At 48.7% G+C, this 27,508-nt stretch overlaps 2 protein-coding genes across 3 annotated transcripts in view; both read left to right on the top strand.

Moving 5' to 3' along the window:
- The first annotated feature begins 306 nt into the window (after positions 1-306).
- Positions 307-7,925, top strand: LOC100592167 (putative speedy protein E16). The gene is made up of 7 exons (XM_030796311.1): positions 307-565; positions 1,852-2,082; positions 3,085-3,141; positions 4,363-4,450; positions 6,476-6,719; positions 6,842-6,946; positions 7,857-7,925. The coding sequence occupies exons 1-6, from the start codon at positions 307-309 to the stop codon at positions 6,899-6,901; spliced, it is 939 nt and encodes a 312-aa protein (XP_030652171.1). The 3' UTR covers positions 6,902-6,946; positions 7,857-7,925.
- A 12,964-nt stretch (positions 7,926-20,889) lies between these two features.
- Positions 20,890-27,508, top strand: part of BAZ1B (bromodomain adjacent to zinc finger domain 1B) — an 83,529-nt gene continuing 76,910 nt past the window's right edge. For both annotated transcript variants that reach the window (XM_003276597.4, XM_030796298.1), the window contains exon 1: positions 20,890-21,357. In XM_003276597.4, coding sequence (XP_003276645.1) covers positions 21,251-21,357 — 107 coding nt within the window. In that variant the 5' untranslated portion in view covers positions 20,890-21,250. The remainder of the gene's footprint in view (positions 21,358-27,508) is intronic.

Genomic DNA, 27,508 nt, shown 5'->3' with positions numbered 1-27,508 from the left:
GATGGATGTTGCAGTGAGCTGAGATTGCACCACTACACACTAGCCTGGGCGACAAAGCAAAATTCTATCTCGAAACAAAAGAAAATAAAAATAAAAAATAAAGGAGGGACTGAGAGAGCCAGGGACTAGGGAACGACATGAGGCAGTGTTCTGAGGACAGAGAGACGGAAGAATGGGGAGGGGAAGGAGCGGAATGTGTGGTTGAGGAGAGGAGAAAGAAACATGGCTTGGAGAAGCCAGCAGTCTGCGAGGCTAATGAGGATGGATAGTGGTTTGGGGTTTTGGGTCGGGGTCTAAGGTGATCAGATGCAGAAGCGTTACACAGTGGCCTGGTTTCTTTACTCAGCCCTTGGGGTAGATCCCAGCCCCCCATGTAGGTCCCTTTGCTGGAAAAGGAAGAGGGAGTGGTCAGACAAATCTGAGGAGGAGAAAGAGAAGGAGCTCGCCCCTGAGCCTGAGGAGACCTGGGTGGTGGAGACACTGTGTGGGCTCAAGATGAAGCTGAAGGAACAGCGAGTGTCGCCCGTGCTCCCTGAGCACCACAAGGACTTCAATAGTCAGCTTGGTAGGAGGACACCCCAGAGAGCACCACCAATCCTGTTCTTCTAAAAAAGAGGAAACTTCCAAAAACCACACTTTTCCTATGGGAAAAGTATGCCCCCAGTGGGTGAGCTCTCCATGTGGGAGGACTCAGAAGTGATCACTCATGAGGGACACTTAGGAGACGATAGAGGACTAGCCTAGACTTGATAAAGGTCGGCGCTTGGGATAAGAAAGCTTGGTTTCGGGCCAGCCGTGGTGGCTCACGCCTGAGATCCCAGCATGTTGGGAGGCTGAGGCAAGAGGATTGCTTGAACTCAGAAATTTGAGGCTGCAGTGAGCTATGGCTGCACCACTGCACTCCAGCCTGGGTGACAGAGCAAAACCATGTGTCGAAAAACTAAGGCCTGGTGTGGTAGCTCATGCCTGTAATCCCATTACTTTGGGAGGCCGAGATGGGTGGATCACTTGATGTCAGTTGTTCGAGACCAACCAGACCAATATAGCGAAACCTCATTTATACTAACAATACAAAAATTAGCCAGGCATGATGGTGCATGCCTGTAATCCCAGCTACTCAGGAGGCTGAGACAGGATAATCGCTTGAACCCGGGATGCAGAAGTTGCTTTGAGCCAAGATAGCGCCACTGCATTCCATTCTGGGTGAGAGAGTGAGACCCTGTCTCAAAAAAAAAAAAAAAAGGGCCCAGAAGTCAGGAAGAGCACATGAGGAGGGTGTGTGGGAAGAATGGAGGTACTGAGGCAGGGTGCAGTGGCTTACACTTGTAATCCCAGCACTTTGGGAGGCCAGGCAGGCAGATCACTTGAGGCCAGGAGTTGGAGACCAGCCTGGCCAACATGGTGAAACCCTGTCTCTTCTAGAAGTACAAAAATGAGCTGGGCATTCTGGCGGGCACCTATAATCGCAGCTACTTGGGAGGCTTAGGCAGAAGAATCACTGGAACCCGGGAGGCAGAGGTTGCAGTGAGCCGAGATCGCACCACTACACTCCAGCGTAGGCCACAAAGCAAGACTGTGTCTCAAAAAAAAAAAAAAAAAGGACTCAGCCAGGGACCAGGGAAGGACATGAGGACATGGGGAAGTGTTCTGAGGACAGAGAAACAGGAGAATGGGGAGGAGAAGGAGCGGCACATGGAGCTCAGCAGAGGGGACAGACAGAAGGAAAGATGGCTTGGAGAAGCCAACAGTCTGCGAGGCTGGGGAGGATGGAGAGTGGTTTGGGATTTTCGGTCGGGATCTAAGGTGACCAACTGCAGAAGCATTACACCGTGGCCTGGTTTCTTTACTCAGGCCCTGGGGTAGATCCCAGCCCACCATGTAGGTCCCTTTGCTGGAAAAGGAAGAGGGAGTGGTCAGACGAATCTGAGGAGTCATCATCGGAGGAGCCACAGAAGGAGCTTGTCCCTGAGCCTGAGGAGACCTGGGTGGCGGAGACGCTGTGTGGCCTCAAGAAGAAGCTCAAGCGAAAGCGAGTGTCGCTCGTGCTCCCTGAGCACCACGAGGCCTTCAACAGGCTGCTTGGTAGGAGGACACCCCAGAGAGCACCTCCAATCCTGTTCTTTCTAAAAAGGAAACTTCCAATAACCACACTTTTCCAATGGGAAAAATATGCCCCCACTACTGGGTGAGCTCTCCATGCGGGAGGACTCTGAAGTGATCACTCATGAGGGACACTTAGGAGACGACAGAGGATTAGGTTAGACTTGATAAAGGTCGGCGCTTGGGATAAGAAAGCTTGGTTTTGGGCCAGGCGTGGTGGCTCCTGCCTGAGATCCTAGCACGTTGGGAGGCTGAGGCAAGAGGATTGCTTGAACTCGGGACTTTGAGGCTGCAGTGAGCTATGACTGCACCACTGCACTCCAGCCTGGGTGACAGAGCAAAATCCTGTCTCAAAAGAAAAACCAAGGCTGGGCACGGTAGCTCATGCATGTACTCCCAGCTACTCGGGAGGCTGAGACAGGAGAATCACTTAAGCCCGGGAGGCAGAGGTTGCAGTGAGCTGAGATCGCACCACTGCGTTCCAGCCTGGCCCACACAGCGAGACTTTGTCTCAAATTAATAAATAAAAACAAAATCAATAAAAGAAAATGGTTTCAGCTGTGCCCTCTGAAACTTAATGTCTCTTACTGACTTTTCTAAATCTAAGTGTCTCCATCCATAGTGGGGGATACCAAGGCCATGGTCACCTCCTGATGTGACTGTCTCATGAGGAAATGATGGGAATTCCTTTATGACTCTGCAGTGGTCCCTCCGTGTCTGCTGGAGGGGGTCCTGGCTGATTCCCAGCTCTACATTCTGTAGATTCTCACACCCAGGGCCTCCTTCCGCCTCTTCTCAGGGGATTCTCAGAGCAGGAGCCTCTCTCCCTTGCCCAGTGAAACTCATTCTCCCCTCTCCCATCCACCTCACCCATGGCCACAATCCTGAGACTTCTCCCCGGGAGGCACACTTCTCCTCGCTGCCCTGCTGCTCCCATGGAAACCCTGTCCTGCTTCTCATGCTGACACTGCTCTCTAATCACAGAGGATCCTGTCATTAAAAGATTCCTGGCCTGGGACAAAGATCTGAGGGTGTCGGACAAGGTAAGTTTGTTCTCCATGTAACTGTGTTCCTGTTCCAATGCACGGCCAGGGGGAGGGCGCAGTTTCCAAACCCACAGTTCTCCCTCCACCACCTCCCACCAGATGCTCCTACAGTCTTTTTTTTTTTTTTTTTTTTGTGAGACAGAGTCTTGCTCTGTTGCCCAGGCTGGAGGGCAGTGTCTCGATCTTGTCTCGCTGCAGCCGATGCCTCCCGGGTTCAGGCGATTCTGCTGCCTCAGCCTCCAAGCAGCTTGGATTACAGACATGAACCACCACGCCTGGCTAATCTTGGTGTTTTTACTAGAGATGGGGTTTTGCCATGTTGGCCAGGTTGGTCCCAAACACCTGACCGCAGGTGATCCACCTGCCTTGGCCTCCCAAAGTGCTGAGATTACAGACGTCAGCCACTGTGCCCGAGCAGCTCCCACGGTCTTGAGTCTTGGCACCCACACATTTTTTTTTTTGAGACAGAGTCCAGCTCTGCTCCCCAGGATGGAGTGCAGTGCATGATCATAGCTCATTGCAGCCTCTAACTCCTGGGCTCAAGCAATCTTCTTTCCTCAGCCCTCTGAGGAGCTGGGACTAGGCACATGCCACCATGCTCAACTAATTTTTGAAATCTTTGTAGAAACAGGGTCTCTCTATGTTGCCCAGGTTGTTCTGGAACTGTTGGGCTCACATGATCCTCCTGTCTCCACCTCTCAAAGTACTGGGATCACAGGCTTGAGCTGCCACTCCCGCCTATTCTTGGTCTTTTTATGATTTGTCAGCATCTCCCTCAGGACTCTGCTGGTCTCTTGCAGAGTGAATGAATGGCCTCTGCCTCTCCTATGGGTCCTTTGGGATCTGAGCCCTGGGCCACAGTCTGGCCGCAGCCCTGAAACTCTTGGCCCCTCTACTCTCAGCTCTTTGGGACAGTTCTCTGCCTGGCACACAAAAGGCCCTCCTGACACCAGCCCACCTAGACACACCTCCTCCAAAGATCCTGTCGGAGCCCGCCATCCTGGGAGCATCACCGAAAACCCTTCCTCCAGCTTCTCGGATTTGCATCCGACCTCAAATACCCCTCCACCCCGCAATTCCCAAATGAGTACAGTCAACCCAACACTGAGGCCCCTTCTCTGATGGGCAGCCCCTCCCCAGACCCTCATTCCCCCTCTCCACAATCTTCCTCTTCCAAGACGTGACCTCTCCCTCTCTGTTTTCCTTTCTCTCCATCAATACCTCCTGGCTATGGTCATAGCGTATTTTAGCCAGGCCGGCCTCCTCTCCTGGCAATACCAACGCATTCATTTCTTCCTGGCTCTGTGAGTGGTTTGCTGCCTCGTATCCGTCAATATCCAATGCCCTGGGACAGCGGGGGAAGTGGGATTCCAGCCTTTTATTATTTCACCTATTTGTTCTCTTTACTCTGTGTACAAAAAAGAGAGGATTATACTATCATAGACTGTTGTTTCTAAAAAGAAACTCAGGCTGGGTGCAGTGGCTTATGCCTGTAATCCCAGCACTTTGGGAGGCTGAGGCAGGCAGATCACCTGAGGTCAGGAGTTCGAGACCAGCCTGGCCAACATGGCCAAACCCCATCTCTACTAAAAATAGAAAAATTACCCGGGCGTGGTGGTGTGCACCTGTAATCCCAGCTACTCGGGAGACTGAGGCAAGAGAACCCCTTGAACCCAGGAGGTGGAGGTTGCAGTAAGCTAAGGTTGAGCCACTGCACTCCAGCCTGGGCGACAGAGCGAGACTTTTTCTCAAAAAAAAAAAAAAAGCCCAGAAAACAAACTCCAACACTAGTGTACAAATAAAAGAGTAAAACAAAAGGAATCATAAACCGCTCCTAAGGGAAAAAGAAAAGGAGTGGAGGAGCGGACACGACGCTTCCTCCAGTAAGCAGACATTTCTGGTTCTCTCTCTGTCCTTCCCACATCAACCACAAATGCCATCAACCTCCTCCGGGTTCCCATGACAGAGGTCACAGTTCAGGTCCCCCTCGCATCACTCGAATCCACTGTCAAATGCTCCCTGCTGGGGTCTCCTGGAGTCTCTCCCCAAGCCAGGGAGCTTCCTAGGGCAGCCTGAGCATCTTTCCAAAGCACAACCTCACTGTCCACCTGAACAACTTCGTTAGCTGATGTCTTTCTCTACCGAGGCCAGGGTCCACAGTGCCAATTCCACCCTCTCTACAATCTCTACAAGCACACTGGCTCGCCATCTTGGTATTCCGTGGTTTGACCTCACTGCTCCTTCCAAATGCCCTCCACTCGACTTTGCATTTGTGTTTTCTGTCTGCGTGTCCCACACACATGTGGTTCTGAAGGGAAGGACCCATTCCTTGAAGTCAGTTCACCCCACAGCCTCTGGGATGCCTTCCCTCATCTTCCAACTTCTACATGCCCATAGCTCTCTAGTTACATCCTGGACACGGAATAGGTCATCTGTCCTGATTACTCCCAATCCCATTAGACTAGACGCCTGTAGAAGGCAGGGTCCTGGCAAAATATCAATGTATCCAATTTCTTTTATTTTTTTGAGACAGACTTGCCCTGTCCCCCAAGCTGGAGTGCAGTGGTGAGATAATAGCTCACTGCAGCCTCCATATCCTGGGCTCAAGCGATCCTCCCACCTCAGCCTCTGGATTAGCTTTGACTACAGGGCTGTGCCACCACACCTGGACAGTTATTTGTTTATTTATTTATTGAGACAGAGTCTTGCTCTGCCTCTCAGGCTGGAATGGAGTGGCCCAATCTCGACTCACTGCAACCTCCGCCTCCTGGGTTCACACAATTCTTATGCTTCAGCCTCCTGAGTAGCTAGGACTAATGGGTGTGCCACCGCACCAGGCTGATTTTTGTATTTTTAGTAGAGATGGGATTTCTCCATGTTGACCAGGCTGGTCTCCAACTCCTGGTCTCAAGCGATCCACCAGCTTCAGCCTTCTAAAGTGCTGGGATTACAGGCAGGAGCCACCACGTCTGGCATATTTCTTATATTTTTAATAGATACGAGGGTCTCGCTATGTTGCACAGGCCCATCTCAAACTCCTGGCCTCAAGTGATCCTCCTGCTTTGGCCTCCCAATGTGCTGGGATTCCAGGCGTAAGGCACCACTCTCGGCCACCAGTTCAGTTTTTGTCTCCATCCTGAAGGAGTGGGAGACGCCCTTGATCAGGTCTCTGTCCAGCAGAGCCCTCCTGAGGAAGGCGTGGCTCTCTGCAGGGTGGGTGCCAGTCCTGAGCTAGGGACGGTCCCCTGCCCTCCTCTCTGGGAAGCTGACCTCAGCCGGAGGTCTCTCCTGGTGGTGCCCCTGAGCAGTAACCTGATTTCTGTCCCCAGCTACCTGGCCAATGACATGGAGGAGGATGATGAGGCCCCCAAACAAAACATCTTCTACTTCCTGTATGGAAAGACCCGCTCTCACGTACCCTTGTTCCATAAGCGTCGGTTCCAGTTATGCCGTTCCATGACCCGGAGGGCCAGGGAGAACCGCTCTCAGATAGCCTTGTTCCACAAGCTTCGGTTCCAGTTCTTCTGTTCCATGCGCTGCAGGGCTTGGGTTTCCCCGGAGGAGTTGGAGGAGGTGGGTGGGGCCTGGGGAGGTGGAGGAGGTGGGGAGGAATCGGGTGGGCTGGAGGCTGGATGAGGGGAGGGAGGGGTATCCTGGGGAGTCCCTGTCTTCTCAAAGGGTGTTTGTTTTTCCAGATCCAGGCTTATGACCCACAGCACTGGGTGTGGGCGCGAGATCGCACCCGCCTTTCCTAGAGCTCCAGGGACCGTGGAGGCCTGAGGTCATCGGCCTGAGAGAAGGTACATCTGCATGCTCCAGGGCCCGTGGAGGCCTGAGGTCATCGGCCTGAGAGAAGGTACATCTGCATCCTCCGGGGTAAAGGCAGAATATTGGGGTCTACTTTGGAAATCCGAGGAACCCAATTGCTTGATCCGGCTTCAAGCCTGGGCAACGTGGCGAGATCCCCCCTCCACAAAAATACAAAAATTAGCCAGGCGATGCGGGAGGCATCTCTACCCAACTACTCAGGAGGCTGAGGCAGGAGGATCGCTGGAACCTGGGAGGTCAGGGCCGCAGGGAGCCCTGATCCTGCCACTGCGCTCCAGCCCGGGCAACAGAGTGAGACCCTGCCTCAAAAATAATCATAAATATTGAGTTCGGGGAGGTTCATTACGATTGATGCACCTGAGGTACCGATTTGGGTCAAGGGTTCAGTGAAGCTTTGGTTTACATCTTGCGCAGCTAACCACATTGAGCACAGAGCATGAGACTTCGTCATGAGGAGGGAGGATTAGGATTAGGATTCTGGACTCGTGGTTCGCGATGTTGTCACATTAGAAACAGATCTAGCATGGTTACAAGTTTAGATCTTAAGTGACACGAAAGGCCCCAGCTGTGATGAAGTCCAAAGCCACATTCTCTGAGAATACCCTACTCCCTGGGCAGACCCACCCAAAGTCCTTGCTATGAAGCAGATCACTGGGGCTGACCTTGGGTGTATTAAGTGAGTTTTGGAGTCATGGTCACCAAAGTGTGAGTATCACAGTTGAACACGATGGTTCAGAAGCAGGGTATAGAATGAAAGGCAGGAGATAAAATAGCATTTCTCAATTGCTCTGAACTCTAGTTAGACTTGACATGGGACGTGAATAAGCTTCCTGTCTAGAGAGCTGCCTCCTTGAAGTGTCACATCGTCTCTCTCACTTCCAGAACACTGGGCCCAGGGGAGATGCGGATTTTCAGCAGGAACTTTATTCCAATGCTAATGGCAGACACCAGGAAGGAGAGGATCCCTGTGTGCAGATCATCTAGAAGAACCTGGACCGTTCTTGTTGGAGCTGAATACAGTGATCACGTTGTCCTCCTAGGAGCAGGGGTGGGGGTGGGGGGTGGGGTACTTCTAGGAGTCCTTGGAGAAAAGTAAGAAACTAGGAGTGTGTCCAGTTCCACCCTTTCCTGCGGCACCACCTCCCTTTTTATATTGCTGAATTCCAACCTCCCTGGGGCAGAACCTGGAGGTCCTCTTTCTTACAGACTTGGTTGCCACAGTCCATGCGCATTTGAAGGCACAGTGCAGAGGCTCAGATTGGCACAGAATTCTTTGTGAAATATCAGTGCCATAGACTGTAACAGATAGCTTCAATCACACTATGCATTTATTGGTTTGTTTGAAAATGTTGGCCATTTAATTATTAATAGGTTTATTTTAAATAGTTTGGAAATTGTTGTACTTTTGAAAACATGCTGTTCCTGTAGTTTTTTGATGAGAGTTATAGCTGTTATATATACATAAATATAATTTCCTTTTCATTTTTAAGAATTCTTTTTATGCTAAATATTTTATCTTTAAATTTTTTTCTGTATTATTATATGTGCTCCTGGAGCAAGCACTCTTTTTATCTATGATACTTCCATAATAATCTCTTCTATTTATAGCTATTGGTAGTTCCCTAAATTCTCATGATAGAAATTTTTATTTGCTGTTTAGCTTTGTGACTCAATTGTGAGAATTCAGTTGTGATTTTTAACATGTCTCAGATATACATACTAACATGTCTAATATACACTATCTATTTTGGTTTATTTTGAAAAACATAGGCATTGAATTATTTAAATATTATTTTATTTAATATTTATTAAGTATATTAAATTATTTAAATATTATTACTTTAAATATTATTTTAAATATTTTGGAAATACTGGTATTTTTGAATAGACGCTGTTTCTATAAAGTTGCGTGATGGGTGTTATAACTGTTATATACACATAAATATAATTTTGTTCTTCTTTTTAAGAGAGGATTATTTTTATCATAAATCTTTTACCTTTCAATCTTTGTATCTATTATTACACGTGCTGCTGAAGGGAGCATGGTTTTTATCTATGATACTTAGTTAACATAAATATTACATTTATAGCTATGTAGTAGTTCCCCTAAATTCTTATAAAAATAAATGTTTATTTGATATTTAGTGTATGTTTGAAATGTGAGAATTCAGATGTAATGTTTTACCTTGTATTGGCATGTTTGTATGTTACTTTAAACAGGATGTGTGTTCTAAAGGAGGGCATGAGCTGTGTGTTTTCAAGAGAACAGTGCAGTGCGTCTCTTGGGGAAACATAATAAAGATGAACTTTTCTCACCTTCACAGCGAGTGTGATCACCTTGGTCTGGATTGATTATTTGCTGTCAAGTCATATTTTTCCTTAATGGGGTTGTGGTTATTTGAACATATTTATTAGGTCTGGAAGATAATCCTGTATTGTTTTTTATGTAGAAAAAAACATAAGGCTGGGTGCAGTGCTCACACCTACAATCCCAGCAGTTTTGGAGGTCATGGCGGGAGGATCACTTGAGGCCAGGAGTTTGAGGCCAGCCTTAGCAACATAGCATCTACATCTAATTTTAATTTTTATTTTTTAAAGAAAAACAATAGAAGAGAAGGCTTATCTCAAGTTACAGGGTTTTTTTGTTTGTTTGTTTTGGAGACAGAATCTTGCTCTGTCTCCCAGGCTGGAGTGCAGTGGTACAACCTCGGCTCCCTGCAACTTTCACCTCCGGGTTCAAGGGAATTCTCCTGCCTCAGCCTCCCAAGTAGCTGGGACTACAGGCACCCGCCTGTACGTCCGACTAACTTTTGTAAAAATAGTAGAGACGAGGTTTCACCATGTTGGCCAGGCTGGTCTCGAACTCCTGACTTCAAGTGATCCACCCACCTCGGCCTCCCAAAGTGCTGGGATTACAGGCATGAGCTACTGCGCCCAGATGCCAAGCTAGAGTTTTAAGGCAGGAAATGAGGGAAAGATATTGAGAGAGGAAAACCTGGTGGTAAGAAAACTCTAAAGGTGGCCGGGTGTGGTGGCTCACGCCCGTGATCCCAGCAGGAGTTTGAGACCAGCCTGGCTACCATGGTGAAACCCTGTCTCTACTAAAAATACAAAAATCAGGCAGGCGTGGTGGTGCACGCCTGTAATCCCAGGTATTTGGGAGGCTGAGGCAGGAGAATCACTAGCAGAGATTGTGTCTCCCCACCCCTTCTCAAAAAAAAGGAAAGTTCCTGCAGCAGTTCAAGCTGTGAAAGGCAGGCACTCTGCCATGTAATTCTTTGTGATTTTTCTTTTTTATTTTTGGAGTCGGGGTCTGGTGCTGTCACCCAGACTGGGGTGCAGTGGTGTGGTCATAGCTCACTGTGGCCTCAGACTCAATCTCAAGTGATCCTCTTACCTTGCCTTTCAAATTGCTGGAATTATAAGCATAAGCCACTGCATCTGGCCTGTGTGACACAATTCTGTTTTGTTTTTTTTTTTGAGATGGAGTCTTTGCTCTGTCACCCAGGCTGGAGTACGGTGGCGTGATCTCGGCTCACTGCAAGCTCCGCCTCCCGGGTTCACGACATTCTCCTGCCTCAGCTTCCCGAGTAGCTGTGACTACAGGCGCTCGCCACCGCGCCTGGCTAATTATTTTTTGTATTTTTAGTAGAGACGGGGTTTCACTGTGTTAGTCAGATGGTCTCGATCTCCTGACCTCATGATCTGCCCGCCTCGGCCTCCCAAAGTGCTGGGATTACAGGCATGAGCCACCGCGCCCGGCAACGAGATCTTTTTTTTCTTTTTTCTTTGAGTTGGAGTTTCGCTCTTGTCCAGGCTGGAGTACAATGGTGAAATCTTGGCTCACCGCAACCTCCTACTCCCGGATTCAAGTGATTCTCCTGCCTCAGCCTCCCGTAGCTGGGATTACAGGCATGCGCCACCCTGCCTGGCTAATTTTGTATTTTTAGTAGAGACGGGGATTTGCCATGTTGTTCAGCCTGGTCTCGAACTCCTGACCTTAGGTGATTCACCTGCCTCGGCCTCCCAAAGTGCTGGGATTACAGGCGTGAGCCACCACGTCAGGCCAAAAAAACTTTTTCTTTGTAGAGATGAGATCTCACTATATTGCCCAAGCTGGTCTCAAACTCCTGGGTTCAAGCAATCCTCCCACCTCTGCCTCCCAAAGTGCTGGGATTACAGGCATGAGCCATCATGCCCGGCCTACAGACATTTCTCCCCCCAGCTTTTTGGCTGAATTACTTGAAAATAGGTTGCAACATTATGACATGGCTATGGTTTGAATATGTCCTCTCCAAAATTCTGGTGTTGCCACTGTGATCGTATTAAGAGGTGGGGCTTTTTTTTTTTTTTTGAGACGGAGTGTCGCTCTGTCGCCCAGGCTGGAGGGCAGTGGCAGGATCTCAGCTTACTGTAAGCTCCGCCTCCTGGGTTCACATCATTCTCCTGGCTCAGCCCCTCGAGTAGCTGGGACTACAGGTGCCCGCCACCACGCTGGCTAATTTTTCATATTTTTAGTAGAGACGGGGTTTCACCATGTTAGCCAGGATGGTCCCAATCTCCTGACCTCATGATGCGCCCACCTCGGCCTCCAAAGTGCTGGGATTACAGGCGTGAGCCACCGCGCCCGGCCAAAAGGTGGGGCTTTTAAGAGGTGATTAGGCCATGGGGCTTCTCCATCATGAATATGAGTAAGGCCCTTATAAAAGGCTTCAGCAGTGTTCGGCTCTCTAGCCCTTCTGCCTTCTGCCATGTGAAGATACAGGTTCCTCCCCACAAGGAGATTGCAACATCAAGGCACCATGTTGGAAGCAGAGAGCAGCCCTCACCAGATAACGGAACCAGCACCTTGATCTTGGACTACCCAGTCTCCAGAACTGTGGCCAAATAAATTTCTGTTCCTTGTACATTACCCAGTCTCAGGGATTTAGGTAGAGCTGCGCAAATGGACTAAGATATTTTACCCCTAAATACTTGAGCTTCTATCTCCCTAGAACAAAGATGTTCCCTAACACAACTAGGCTACGAAATCACACCCAAGAAATTTAATGGCCATGCACGGTGTCTTATGCCTGTAATCCCAACACTTTGGGAGACCAAGGTGGGTGGATTGCTTGAGCTCAGGAGTTCGAGACCAGCCTGGACAACATGGCAAAACCCCATCTCTTCAAAAAATACAAAATTAGTCGGGCATGGTGGCGCATGCCTGTAATCCCAGCTACTTGGGAAGCTGAGGCAAGAGAATCGCTTGAACCCAGGAGATGGAGGTTGCAGTGAACCGAGATCATGCCACTGCACTCCAGCCTTGGTGACACGGTGAGACTCTGTCTCTAAATAGACAAATAAAATAAAATACATGTCTAAATTGTTCCAGATTGGGCCAGTTAGTGCCTGTGCCCTTTGACATTTGTTTTTTTTGTTTGTTTGTTTGTTTTTTGTTGAGACGGAGTCTTGCTCTGTCGCCCAGGCTGGAGTGCAGTGGCGCAATCTCGGCTCACTGCAAACTCCGCCTCCCAGGTTCACGCCATTCTCCTGCCTCAGCCTCTCTGAGTAGCTGGGACTACAGGCGGCCGCCACCACGCCTGGCTAACTTTTTTTGTATTTTTAGTAGAGACGGGGTTTCACCGTGGTCTCGATCTCCTGACCTCATGATCCGGCCGCCTCGATCTCCCAAAGTGCTGGGATTATAAGCATGAGCCACCGCGCCCGGCCGCCCTTTGACATTTCTGCATCAGGATTTGAGCAGTGCCTTACTGTCAGGTACGAAATGTTCCAGACTCACATTTTTTTTTTGAGACAGAGTCTCACTTTGCCACCCAGGCTTGGCTCACTTCAACCTCCACCTCCCAGGTTCAATTAATTCTCCTGCCTCAGCCTCCCAAGTAGCTGGGATTACAGGCATGCACCACCACACCTAGCTAATTTTTGTATTTTTAGTAGAGAGGGGTTTCCCCATGTTGGCCAGGCTGGTCTTGATCTCCTGACCTCAGGTGACCCACACACCTTGGCCTCCCAAAGTGCTGGGGTTACAGACCTGAGCCACCGTGCCCGGCCCCGGACTTGTCCAGCCCCACTCCTTTTTCAAGGAGCCCTGGATCTTTTTAGGGGAGAATCTTTTTAATTTTGTTTATATTTAGAGACAGGGTCACACTCTGTCATCCAGGCTAGAGGGCAGGGGGGCAATCACAGCTCACTGCAGCCTTGACCTCCCAGGCTCAAGTGATCTTCCCACCTCAGCCTCCTGAGTAGCTGGGGCTACAGGTACATGCCACCATGCCTGGGTAAATTTTAAAAATTATTTGTAGAGGCTGGATGTTACCATATTGCCCAGGCTGGTCTCAAACTTCTGGGCTCATGCAATCCTCCTGCTTCAGCCTCCCAAGGTGCTGGGATTACTTGCAACAGCCACCATACCTGGCTGGCGTAGTATTTTAAAACCTAGATAAGCCAGTGCAGTGGCTCACAACTGTAATCTCAGCACTTTGGGAGGCCGAGGCAGGCATACTGCCTGAGGTCAGGAGTTGGAGACCACCCTGGCCAACATCATGAAACCCTATCTCTACTAAAAAAAAATACAAAAAATTAGCTGGACATGGTGGCAGGCACCATTAATCCCAGCTACTCGGGAGGCTGAGGCAGGAGAATTGCTTGAACCTGGGAGGCGGAGGTTGCGGTGAGCTGATATCGGGCCATTGCGCTCCAGCCTCGGCAACAATAGGGAAACTCCATCTCAAAAAAAAAAACCAAACCAAACCAAACCAAAACAAAACAAAAATGGTGGGGCGTGGTGGCTCACGCCTGTAATCCCAGCATTTTGGGAGGCCGAGGCAGGTGGATCACCTGAGGTTGGGAGTTCAAGACCAGCCTGACCAACATGGAGGAAACCCGTCTCTACTAAAAATTCAAAATTAGCTGAGCATAGTGGCACATGCCTGTAATCCCAGCTACTCGGGAGGCTGAGGCAGGAGAATTCCTTTAACCCAGGAGGCGGAGGTTGTGGTGAGCAGAGGTGCACTCCAGCCTGGGCAACAAGAGCAAAACTCCATCTCAAAAAAAAAAAAAAAAAGAAACAAAAAACCGGCTGGGCGCAGTGGCTCATGCCTGTAATCCCAGCACTTTGGGAGGCTGAGGTGGGTGGATCATGAGGTCAGGAGTTCAAGACTAGTCTGGCCAAGATGGTGAAACCCCATCTTTACTAAAAATACGAAAGTAGCTGGGTGTGGTGGCAGGTACCTGTAATCCCAGCTACTTGGGAGGCTGAGGCAGGAGAATCGGTTGAACCTCAGTGGCAGAGGTTGCAAGGTTGCAGTGAGGCAATATTGTGCCACTGCACTCCAGCCTGGGTAATACAGTGAGACTCCACTGAAAAAAAAAAAAAAAAAAAAAAAAAAACCTAGATAAATCTAGGTTTTGAAAGCATAAGGAGTTTGAGGGAAGAAGTACCAAGATGGCGGATGGATTGTGGAGGGCCTCGAAGGTCAGGCCACAGTTTGGTTTAATTCTGTTTGCTTTAAGGAGCCATCCATTGGAAGCTGTAAACATTAGAGTGCCACGGTGTGCTGGATACCATGGAGAGGAATGAGAGGGGAGGCAGGAGACAGATGGGAAGGACAGTGCCTGCCGGATGTGTTGCATATATTGAGAGAAGAGTTACAGTTCTGTCAGTCTGGAGCCAGAGCAGAGATAGGTCCAGAGAAAACGAAGTAAAAACAGACTGAAGTCATCCAGAGACAACAAAAGAAAGGAAATGTAATGAGTTTACCACAAGAATCATCTGTGAATAATGCATAATCATAAGTTACACGCTGCATGCTGATTTAGCCAATTGCAATATAATTCTTTCAGGAATATGTTTGCATATGTGTGTGGTGTTTGTGGGGCTGAGTCTTCATCTTCCACTGAAGAAAGTCAATAGCTAATATTTATAACTGAAAAACTAGGCCAGGCGAGGTGGCTCACGCCCGTAATCCCAGCACTTTGGAAGGCTGAGGTGGGCGGATCGTTTGAGCTCAGGAGTTCAGGACCACCCTGGGCAACATAGCGAGCAAGACCCTGTCTCTACAAAAGATACAAAAATTAGGCTGGGTGTGGTGGCTCATGCCTGTAATCCCAGCACTTTGGGAGGCCAAGGCAGGTGGATCACTTGAGGTCAAGAGTTCGAGACCAGCCTGGCCAACATGGTGAAATCCTGTCTGTACTAAAAATACAAAAATTAGAGGGGGGAGGACAGCATCAAGAGATATACCTAATGCTAAATGACGAGTTAATGGGTGCAGCAAACCAACACGGCACATGGATACATATGTAACAAACCTGCACATTGTGCACATGTACCCTAAAACCTAAAGTATAATTTAAAAAAATACAAAAATTAGCCAGGGGTGGTGGCAGGAGCCTGTAATCCCAGCTACTTGGGAGGCTGAGGCAGGAGAATCGCTTGAGCCCGGGAGGTGGAGGCTGCAGTGAGCCAAGATTGCACCACTGCTCTCCAGCCTGGGTAACAGAGCGAGACTCTGTCTCAAAAAAAAAAAAAAAAAAGATACAAAAATTAACTGGGTGGCACATGCCTGTGGTCCCAGCTACTCTAGAGGCTGAGGCTGGAGGACTGCTTGAGAAAGAGACTTCGAAGCTGCAGTAAGCTTTGATCACACCATTGCACTCCAGCCTGGGTGACACAGCGAGACCCTGTCTCAAAAAAAAAAAAAAAGGAAAAAGAAAAAACTGAAACTGAAAATAGCAGTATATGAATTATTAAAAATATAGAGCTAAAGACTAGAGGAAACATTTAAGGAGTTGGAAATGGATGCCCCAGGGGAGCAGGAAGTGGTTAGAGGAGTGTGGCCGGGCTGCTTTTTGTAGGAGTATTTGATTTTCTTTGGAACTATGTTTTTATGTTTTTTAAAAATCCATCCATCTGCACACTGATATATGTTTCTTTTTGGAACTGTTTTCATTTTACCATGATAATACATAATTTGAATGCAACTGAAAACATTTTTTTTAAGCAAAAAGTCAATATCACAGCAATTTTGGGCAGAAATAATAAAGGCCTGAAGCAGGTGCTGTGGAAAGACAGGAAGGGGAAACAGTTCAAGATTTTAGGCTGCTAGAATTGATGCTGTCTAGTTGCCCCTGAGGCCGCGGAGCTCAAGAGAGAGGTCAAATGCTGAGCCTATGGGCTAAAGAGGAAGGACAGGCCATTAAGACAAATAAAACCAGGGCCAGGTGTGGTGGCTCATGACTGTAATTCCAGCACTTTGGAAGGCCAAACTGAGAGGATCATTTGAGCCCAGGAGGCAAGAGTTTGAGAATAGCCCGGGCAATATATAGTGAGACGTGTCTCTATTAAAATATTTTTTTTTGTTTTTGTTTTTAGATGGAGTCTCACTCTGTCACCCAGGCTGGAGTGCAGTGGCGCGATCTCGGCTCATCGCAACCTCTGCCTTCTGGGTTCAAGCGATTCTCCTGCCTCAGTCTCCCGAGTAGCTGGGACTACAGGCACGCACCACCACACCCAGCTAAATTTTTATATTTTTAGTAGAGACAGACAGGGTTTCACCATATTGGCCGGGCTGGTCTCCAACTCCTAACCTCGTGATCTGCCCGCCTCGGCCTCCCAAAGTGCTGGGATTACAGGCGTGAGCCACCCCTGCCCAGCCTAAAATAGTTTTTAAAATGTATTTTAAAAAAGAAAGAAAGAAAAAGAGCCAGGAGTGGTGGCTCACGCTTGTAATCCTGGCAGTTTGGGAGGCCTAGGTGGGCGGATCATTTGAGCTCAGGAATTTGAGACCAGCCTGGGCAAGCAACATGGTGAGACCCTGTCTCTGCCAAAAATACAAAAAAAGAGCTGGGCATGGTGTTGCGTGCCTGTGGTCCCAGCTACTTGGGAGGCTGAGGTGGGAGGATCACTTGAGCCTGGGAGGCGGACATTGCAGTGACTTAAGATTGTGCAACTGCACTCCAGCCTGGGCAACAGAGTGAGACCCTGTCTCAAAAACAAACTAATAATGTAGTCATTATAAAAATATAATCATAAAATATAGAAAAATATAAAGAAGAAAATCACATCAATTGTAATTCCAGTGAAAAAGGAGGGGCGAAAAAGAAGAAAAGAAAAAAATTGTAATTCCAGGCCTGGTGTGGTGGCTTATGCCTGTAATCCCAGCACTTTGACAGGCTGAGGAGGGAGGAAACCTTGAGGCCAGGGGCTTGAGGTCAGCCTGGGCAACACAGTGAGACCCCATCCCTGTCACCGTCTCTACAAAAAAGAAAATACTTAGTGGGACATGGTGGTGCGTGCCTGTAGTCCCAGCTACTCTGGAGGCTGAGGTGGGAGGATCTTGAGTCCAGGAGGTGGAGGTTGCAGTGAGCTATGACCCCCTACTGCACTCACTCCAGCCTGGGCCACAGTGCAAGATCTCGTCTCAAAATGAGACAAAACGCAAAAACCATAAATCCATTTCCCCGAGGTGAGCACTGTTCTTTATTTGGGGTCTCTCCATAAGCTCTATATGGTTCCTGAAGCTCGTTTCTGTACTGTGACCACCAAGCCCCACCTCCAGCTCCCACTTCCTCCCTCAGAATTTCCAGCTGTGTTCTGGATGGCTCTCCAGGGTACCTGGAGTTCACATGGCTGAAACCAAGCCCATCGCCGATTTTCCCATCTCAGATCCCATCTTCACCAATACCAGGAATGGATTCTAGCCCACAGCAGACCCAAGCGCTGAAATGATTATGGTGCCCAGTTCACATGTGCAAAGTGAGATGCTGTTCTGAAATCTCAAATTGTTTTCTTTTGCTTTTTTTTTTTTTTTTTTTTTGAGATGGAATTTCACTTAGTCGCCCAGGCTAGGCGCCATCTCGGCTGACTGCAACCTCTGCCTCCCGGGTTCAAGCGATTCTCCTGCCTCAGCCTCCCAAGTAGCTGGGATTACAGGTATGCGCCACCACGCCCAGCTCATTTTTGTATTTTTAGCAGAGACAGGGTTTTGCCATGTTGCCTAGACTCAAACTCCTGGCCGCAAGGTATCCTGTCTCCTCAGCCTCCCAAAGTGCTGAGATTACAGGTGTGAGCCACCACGCCCGGCCCTGTAATTCCCTTCTGAGTAGTCACTCCGATTCAGCCATTACAAACTGTATCAGGATGGTCACTTCCTTTACCATTCTCATCTGATATATTCTGCCTCAAATCCTCACATTTTGGGTACACAATCTTGAACTTCCAGCCTTCACTCTGCTGTTCTTTCTAGAATGTTCGTCCCTCCTTTCTCTGTCTAGAGAACTCTTCTTTTCGCAATTAACTCAAATGCCATGTGCTCTGGGAAGGCTTCTCCTACTGTTCTTGGGAGAAAAGTCTACTGCCTCAAGGAAAAGGAGCCGAGATCGCTCCTGCTAGGTGATCAGAGGAAACTTCACAGAGGTAGCTTTTGACCTAGACCTCCTAGTGGGGATAGGATATCCTTGAGGTGAGAAGAAAAGGAGATAAAGGTCTGGCATTAGGAGGCTGCATTTAGACACATCTCGCAGTCTAGCCCCGTTCAAGGACAGGCTGGGAAGGTACAGACTGGGGCCAGTGAAGTTCTTTAAACTAAAGGAGACAGTTTAATAGGGAGAGAACTTAATGAGTGTGTTTTTGATTGTACTGGAAAGCCAAACAAATTCTGGATATGGGTGTTGTCTGTTTGGAGAAGCAACTGAAATGCTCCCCATTTAATAGCATTAAAATAGTTAATGCTGTTTTCTTATTCTGCACCTTGTATAGAACTGTGATTATTATTATTATTTTTGAGAGGGAGTTTTGCTCTTGTTGCCCAGGCTGGAGCGCAATGGCACAATCTCGGCTCACCGCAACCACCCCCTCTCGGATTCAAGCGATTCTCCTGCCTCAGCCTCCCGAATAGCTGGGATTACAGGCATGCGCCACTACGCCCGGCTAATTTTGTATTTTTAGTAGAGACAGGGTTTCTCCATGTTGGTCAGGCTGGTTTCGAACTCCCGAGCTCAGGTGATCCGTCTGCCTCAGCCTCCCAAAATGTTGGGATTACAGGCGTGAGCCACCGTGCTCGGCCAGACGTACCTATTTTTTTTCCCCCGAGACGGAGTCTCCCTCTGTCGCCCAGGCTGGAGTGCAGTGGCACGGTCTCTGCTCACTGCAAGCTCCGCCTTCCGGGTTCACGCCATTCTGCCTCAGCTTCCCGAGTACCTGGTACTACAGGTACCCACCACCACGCCTGGCTAATTTTTTGTATTTTTAGTAGAGAAGGGGTTTCACCGTGTTAGCCAGGATGGTCTCAATCTCCTGACCCCGTGATCCGCCCGCCTCGGCCTCCCAAAGTGCTGAGATTACAGGCATGAGCCACTGCGCCCGGCCCAGACGTACCTATTAAAGAGACATCCTGGCTCGGCACAATGGCTCACGCCTAATCCCAGCACTTTGGGAGGCAGAGGCGGGAGAACTGCTTGAGGCCAAGAGTTCGAGACTAGTCTGGGCAACAAAGTAAGACCCTGTCTCCTCAAAGAAAAATAAATAAATAAAAGGTAGATCCAATTCATTCAAATAGTATTCACTAGCACCTACAATGTTCCCAGCCAGGTGCCAAGTATCATGGGAGAAAAACAACAAATAAACAAACAGAAGCAGAGTCACAGTTCTGGCCAGGCGTGGTGGCTCTCGCCTGTAATCCCAACACTTTGGGAGGCCGAGGCGGGTGGATCACCTGAGATCAGGAGTCCGAGACTAGCCTGACCAACATGGTGAAACCTCGTCTCCACAAAATACAAAAAATAGCCGGGTGTGGTGGCGCGCGCCTGGAGTTCCAGCTACTCGGGAGGCCGAGGCACAAGAATAGCTTGAACCCGGGAGGGAGAGGTTGCAGTGAGCCGAGATTGCACCATTGCACTCCAGCCTGGGCAACAAGAGTGAAACCCCGTCTCCAAAAAAAAAAAAAAAAAAAAAAATCTTGGGAGGCCGAGGCCATCGGATCACCTGAGGTCGGGAGTTTGAGACCAGCCTGACCAACATGGAGAAGCCCCGTCTCTACTAAAAATACAGAATTGGCCGGGCGTGGTGGTGCACGCCAGTAATTCCAGCTACTAGGGAGGCTGAGGCAGGAGAATCTCTTGAACCCGGGAGGCGGAGGTTGCAGTGAGCCGATATCGCGCCATTACCCTCCAGCCTGGGCAACAGAGCGAGGCTCCGTCTCAAAAAAAACAAAAAACTAGGTACGTCTTTTAACCTGTTTCTCCAAAGAAGCTTCTATATCCTACTTTCCAGCCAGCCCCTAGAAACAAGCAGTATACTCCTACGCAGATCTCAACCACACTCTCACCCAGAAGTTAACTCTGGGGTAAGCAAAGCTGGCGCCCAAGTTGTCCTTCCGCGGAACCTTTGCTAGGGTAAGCTCCCGGGGCCACTTCCCGCCAACCCCTCTCTGCAGCCCAGCCCCACCCGCGCATCAGCCGGGCGTGGCCGAGCACGGCGCCTTTAAGGAGGGGGCGGAGCCCCAGAGGAAAGACAAAGCCCCTGGCCGCGCGCTCCCCCACCCCCTCCGGCGCACCACACGGACAGTGGTGCCCGGATGTCGGTGTCGCCGTCGGTGACAGATGGCGCAGTATCTGTATATGCGAGGGGCTTCTCCGGCTTGACCTCTTTGAGTTCTCGTCCTCTCCATCCCCCGGTGTCCCCCACTTTTAACTCTGCCGTCGGAGGCCCGCACGCCTATCACGGGCGCTTACATAACGTGACCTTTCACCTCTTCAGACTGCCCTCTGGTGCGCTGCAACCCAACTACGCGACAGGGGCAGGGGGGCGGGACCCAGGCGTGGAGCGGCAGCTCCTCCGAGCCAATAGGCTGTGACCGCTGACCAGCTCTCCGCCTATTGGAGCATTCGCCACCGGCGCTAAGGGGAGCAAGTTAGTGTGTGCGTTGGCCGGGCCAGGGGGGAGGAGGGGAATCTCCCGCCATTTTTCAATAATTTTTTCTAGTGCTGCTGAGGAGTCGTCTTGACTGCCGGCCGCTGGGACCCGAAGCGGAGGTCGGCTGGGGGCTGCTGGGAGGCGCGGCGGTGTGCGCAGGAGCTCTGCGCCGTGGCGTTCCGCTCCATGAGTGTCGCGCGGCCGCTCCGGCTGTGAGGGAGCCGGAGTTCGCGCCGCCCTCTCACCCCTCCCCTCCCCCACCCCACCCCCGGGCGCCTGGCGCTCGCTCCGGGCCGCGGGGCCTAGTGCTGCGCCGCGGGGCCGGCCCCAGCAGCCGCCAGTCCCCAGCGCCGCCGCCGCGATGGCGCCGCTCCTGGGCCGCAAGCCCTTCCCGCTGGTGAAGCCGTTGCCCGGAGAGGAGCCGCTCTTCACCATCCCGCACACTCAGGAGGCCTTCCGCACCCGGGAGTATCCTTTTCCAGCCGCGCGGGCCGGGCCGGGCTGGGGTAGGGCCTGGTGCTCGCGAGACCAGGTCAGCCGCGCATCCCCCGTCGGGGGCAGCTGTCAGGGCGCCCGGGCCGCTCGCGGGCCTGGAGGCTGAGTCTCAGCCTGCGCCCGCCGATCCTTCCCGGGGATTCGGCGAGGGGCGCGCACCGGCCCTGGAGGGAGAAGGGCCCGCTTCGGCCGCCCCCGGGGCCCCGCACTTTGTCCCGGGGTCTGGCCGGCGAGAAGCGCATCCCCCATCCCGGTTACCTTCCCCAGTTGGCTTTAGGCCTTGAGGACCCGGGAGGGAGGAGGAGGCGTGGGGAGGGGGAGCTATGTTTCCTCCTTTGCTTTTTACAATTTTTTTTTTTTTTTAATTTAAATGAAACCTGCAGCTTAAGTTTTGAAATTGTACTCGCGCGGCCTCGTGATGCGGCGTGTGCAAGTCTCAACTGCGTCTTACCCCGATTTCTGCGGGGATACTTGGCGTTTTTTTCTTCTCCCGAGGGGGCTTTAGGCCGGGGATGAACTGACAGGACCCTGGGGCAGAAAACTAGGAATGAGATTCCCCACTTAGAGGAAAGGGAGGGAAGGAAACTGCCTCTGGAGGAGCTGATGCCTGCCTTCCCTGGGCAGACATAGGTTTGAAATTTTGAAGGTTTAGGAGATTGGTATTTGTTAAAAGTAAAAAAAAAAAACCAAAAAACAAAAACCAACCAAGACGTGAAGTTTTTATGTTAGGAACATGAAATTGGATGTTTTACAAAGGAAGCATCCTCTCGTCATGACTAAGATTTCTTGCATAAGCATTATCTTTTAGTGAAAAGTTGTGCAGCTTTTATTTGCTTTTTTTTTATGGGTCCCTGAAGAATCGTTTTTGAGGCTTATCTGTAAAAACGATTTCGGAATCAAGCATTTCTTTGGCGACTGAAAGCTTGGAGTGAAGGGTAATGTGTTATGAGTTTTCTCAGCCCCTTCTGTTCGGAAGGACTTGATTTCTCAGTTTCTTGCTTGCTTCTGTATAGGAGGAAGTGTCTCTGAGAGTTATTTCATTTCTCCCTGATCCTCACTTTAACGCAGTACTTTAGAGGATCATCTCATTTTTGTTGGAGTGCAATTTGTGAGTGTCCCTTTGTGGGGAGTATACACTCAAAGGGACCTGGAAAATCAGTCCATGCTGGAAGAAGGCTCTTGGAGAGATAGAGCTGTAGCATCTTGAAGTTGAAATGGATCTTGGAGGTGGTCGGGTCCTCGGGCTTGGTTTGCAGAGTTGGCCCAGAGAGTGGAGGTTGACTTGTTGAAGGTCAAATGATAAAAGAGGAGTAGAATCCACCGCTCTTCCTACCTCATCCCTGTAAGTCAATCAACAGAAGGTGGAATGTTACTCCTTCACTTTCAATTAATTTAAATATTACCTCACTTTCTTGTCATTATGTTATAAGGTAAGGCACTTTAAAGTGGAGGGGTGGTAATCTGGTTTTTTTCTTGTCCTGTGAAGACTTGGAATGCTTTGGAGAAGTTCCACTAGCTCTACCAAATACTGCGTTATGCTGAAGGTAACCCACTTTTTTTTTTTTCTTTTGAGACGGAGTTTCGCTCTTTTTAACCCAGGCGGGAGTGCAGTGGCAGGATCTGGGCTCACTGCAATCTCCGCCTCCAGGATTCAAGTGATTCTCCTGCCTCAGCCTCCTGAGTAGCTGGGATTACAGGCGCGTGCCACCACGCCCAGCTAATTTTGTGTGTTTTTAGTAGAGAAGGGGTTTTACCATGTTGGCCAGGCTGGTCTCAAACTCCTGACCTCAGGTGATCCGCCCGTCTCGGCCTCCCAAAGTACTGGGATTACAGGCGTGAGCCACCGCGCCTGGCCTGTACCCTACTTTTTAATACATTCGAATCGGCAGTGGAGTAGCAACTTGTGAGAATCCGACATATACTTTTCAAATGTCATTAATGTTTTGAGCCGTTGATGGATGCTCACACACTATCAGATGATACCTTTTCAGGTCTGGTTCTAGCGGAGAATAAGAAACATGCCCTAGAGGAGACAATTTCTAAGTGTATTTCAGGTACTGAGCTATGTAAAAAATGGCTGTAGGGAGTTAATTTAGGCCTGGCAACGCAGGCTTTTTCATATTATTGAATGAATGAAATTGAAATATATATATGAAGAGTTTTGATGGTAACAATTGAAAACTGAAATCGGCAACATTTTTAGTGGTATGTATTTAATAAACATTCTTCATTTTTTAATTTCCCATAACAGCGTTTAGAACTGTTTTAACAAAAGAAGTCTTAAAGCATATTATATATTGGGGGGAAATTGCTCTTTTAGGAATTTCTGCAAGAGGAAACACTTTGAGTATGGTTTTTCAACAATTGTACTGTATGGTTGGCAGATTGTCATATTTCTTTATTAGGCTATTAGTGGTTTCATAGAAGAGAACAAATATGTGGTTGGGTAACAGCTGCCTTTGAAGTAGTATTCCCAGTTCTCAATTTATATTTACAATTATGTTTTTAATGGGACTTGATATTTTAATTTTCTTTTAATACCTACCTTTTGATTGCATGTATCACAGAAATTTGTGTGATATTTTACTGACTTAAAGGTGTATGTTGGTATGTTCTTGGAGTATATTGTAAATCTTCATTAAACTTAGTGGAAGTTGTGAGTAATGCACACATTTAATGCTTGGGTGTTATATATTGGTGATTGTGTTGATTGTACTGTAGCTTTGTATGCTACATTACTTCCTAAGGTATTCCCACAGGCAGGACACTAGATCTTGGAAAACATTAACTTTATCAGAATCAGTTCTTGATGTGACACTGATTATTTAAGTCAAGATAGGTTTTAGGCAGGAATTGGAGCTACAAGCAGCCTGTTGTAGATGAATATTTTTGTTGTGTTGCTTCAACTGTCATAGTTTCTAAAGCTTAGAAACAACTAGTTCATGACCTTTGTAGCATCATTATGTGAGAATTTATCGAGGGTATGATGATGAGGGGCTTATTCATACTGTTAATCTGGCTCTACACAATTGTGACTAGAGCATGTTTTTGTTTTAAGAGATGGAATCTTGCTGTGTTGCCTAGGCTGGAGTGCAGCAGCTGTTCACAGACGAGGTGGTAGCCCAGGGAAACCTTGAACTGGGCTCAAGAGATCCTCCTGCTTCAGCCTCCAGAGTAGCTGGGACTACAGGCACGAACTACTGTGCCTGCCTTAGAGCCTGTATTAAGAGTTGAGTAGCTATAGATGGAGTTAAGTTGTAGTTTTAAGATAGAGTTTTACTGGACATTTGAAATAGCTCTTATGTTGATTTTTATTTTTATTTATTTTTTGAGATGGAGTCTCGCTCTGTTGCCCAGGCTGGAGTGCAGTGGCGCCATCTCGGCTCACTGCAAGCTCCGCCTCCCGGGTTCATGCCATTTTCCTGCCTCAGCCTCCCGAGTAGCTGGGACTGCAGGCGCCAACCACGACGCCCGGCTAATTTTTTGTATTTTTAGTTGAGACAGGGTTTCACCATGTTAGCCAGGATGGTCTCGATCTCCTGACTTTGTGATCTGCCCCCCTTGGCCTCCAAAAGTGCTGGGAGTACAGGCGTGAGCCACTGTGCCCGGCGATTTTTGTACATTCTTTGTCTTTTTTTTTTTTTTTTTTCGAGACCGAGTCTCAGCTTGTTAGTCCAGGCTGGAGTGCAGTGGCGCGATCTCAGCTCACTGCAAGCTCCGCCTCCCGGGTTCACACCATTCTCCTGCCTCAGCCTCCTGAGTAGCTGGGACTACAGGTGCCCACCACCACGCCTGGCTAATTTTTTTTTTTTTTTTTGGTATTTTTAGTAGAGATGGGGTTTCACTGTGTTAGCCAGGATGGTCTCGATCTCCTGACCTTGTGATCTGCCCGCCTCGGCCTCCTAAAGTGCTGGGATTACAGACGTGAGCCACCGCGCCCAGCCTGATTTTTATACATTCTTTAAAGTAATGCATTATGCCATATTAGACTTGTTTTTAACTTAAAGACAGTCTGGTCCAAAGAGAGAAAATCGAGTAAAAAGCAAATCTTGAGTTGGCTCACTCTTTGCCATCTTCTTAGAGCACTTAGGTTACAGTTATGCTTTTTTGACTCTATACTTTTCTGGGCCACATCTTTTCAGGATATCAAGTACTTAATTGAAAGAAACAATCCCTGCAAGACTGAAGAGAACAAAGCAGCAGCATATTGTGATAAGGAGGTAGCTGATGGCAAAGTAGATGCATATTGAGATAGTCTAGGATTAGAAAATATCTTTTATGGCTTACACAACCTTTGGAGAATTGCTTTGACGTTTTGTCTGCAATTATATGTGCAGCAGTTGCTGGAACATAAAAACCTCAATTGGCATTTGCTCTGAGAGGTTATTTGAGAGTAAATGACTTATTTCGGTAACCTAAAATCTGAAATAGGATTTAGAGGCAGCTGACTCAATATCCTTCTGACGGGCCTTTTTGCCTTTTCATTTTCATTTTTTTCTTGCTTTCCCTTTTTTTCTTATTTATTTATTTATTTATTTATTGAGACAGGGTCTCACTCTGTTGCCCAGGCTGGAGTGCAGTGATGTGTGATCATGGCTTACTGCAGCCTCCAACTCCCCAGGCTCAAGTGATTCTTCCCACTCAGCCTGCTGAGTAGCTATAACCATAGGTGCACACCACCACGCCTCATTTTTGAACGTTTTGTAGAGACGAGGTCTTGCAAAGTTGCCCCGGCTGGTCTTGGATTTCTAGCCTCGAGTGATCCTCCAGCTTCAGCCTCCCAAAGTGCTGGAATTACAGGTGTGAGCCACTGTGTGTGGCCTTACTTTCTCTTTTTTTTTTTTTTTTGAGACGGGTTATTGCTGTGTTGCCCAGACTGGAGTGCAGTGGTGCGATCTTGGTTAACTACAATTTCCACCTCCTGGGTTCAAGCAATCTCCCTCCTCAGACTCCTGAGTAACTGGGATTACAGGCGCCCACCACCACGCCCGGCTAATTTTTTGTATTTTTAGTAGAGACAGGGTTTTACCATGTTGGCCAGGCTGGTCTCGAACTCCTGACCTCAAGTGGATCCCCCGGCCTCCGCCTCCCAAAGTGCTGGGATTACAGGCATGAGCCACCATGCCTGGCCTTGCTCTCTCTTAATATAAGTTAATTACCAAAACAGTTACCAGAACAGTTACACAAACTTAAAATAGCCATTGTTAGGGGTTGTGAGAATTTCTTTTTCAGTTTGTTTTTGTTTTTGTTTTTGTTTTTTTTGAGTCATTGTTTTTGTTTTTTTTGAGTCAGTCTCGGTCTGTCGTCCAGGCTGGAGTGCAATGGTGCGATCTTGGCTCACTGCAACCTCCACCTCCCAGCTTTAAGTGATTCTCCTGCCTCAGCCTCCCAAGTAGCTGGGATTACAGGCGCCTGCAGCCATGCCTGGCTGTTTTTTGTATTTTTAGTAGAGACGGGGTTTCACCATGTTGGCTAGGCTGGTCTCGAATTCCTGACCTCGGTGATCCACCCCCCTCGGCTTCCCACAGTGCTGGGATTACAGACGTGAGCCACCGTGCCCGGCCCCAGATTTTATAATTAATTTGACTAGTCAATTAATTTTAAGTTAATAGTGTCAGAGGACATTTTCTGAGATGTATACTTTAGGTTTCAGTGCTGTCCAACAAGAGTATAATATAAGCCATATGTAATTTAAAATTTTGTAGTACTCTCATACTAAAAAAAGAAAAAAATGGTGGGAAAAAAGTAAAAACAGCTGGATGCCGTGGTGCGCACCTGTAGTCCCGGCTACTCAGGAGGCCAAAGCTGGAGGATTCCTTAAACCCAGAAGCTTGAGACCAGCCAAGGCAATGTTTTGGAGATCACCATCTCCAAAAACATAAATAAATAATAAAAAAGAAAATCACATTTTTCTCTTATTTTTGAGTGGAGTCTCGCTCTGTAGCCCAGGCTGGAGTACAGTGGTGCCATCTCGGCTCACTGCAACCTCCGCCTCCTGGGTTCAAGTGATTCTCCTGCCTCAGCCTCCCGAGTAGCTGGGACTACAGGCACGTGCACCACGCCTGGCTCCTTTTTTGTACGTTTTAAGTAGAGACGGGGTTTCACCATGTTGGCCAGGCTAGTG

This window comes from Nomascus leucogenys, chromosome 17 (assembly GCF_006542625.1).
Source record: "Nomascus leucogenys isolate Asia chromosome 17, Asia_NLE_v1, whole genome shotgun sequence".
NCBI classification, from domain to species: Eukaryota; Metazoa; Chordata; class Mammalia; order Primates; family Hylobatidae; genus Nomascus; species Nomascus leucogenys.
The sequence above is the reverse complement of the archived record's forward strand: the minus strand, read 5'-3'. Positions and strand labels throughout refer to the sequence as shown.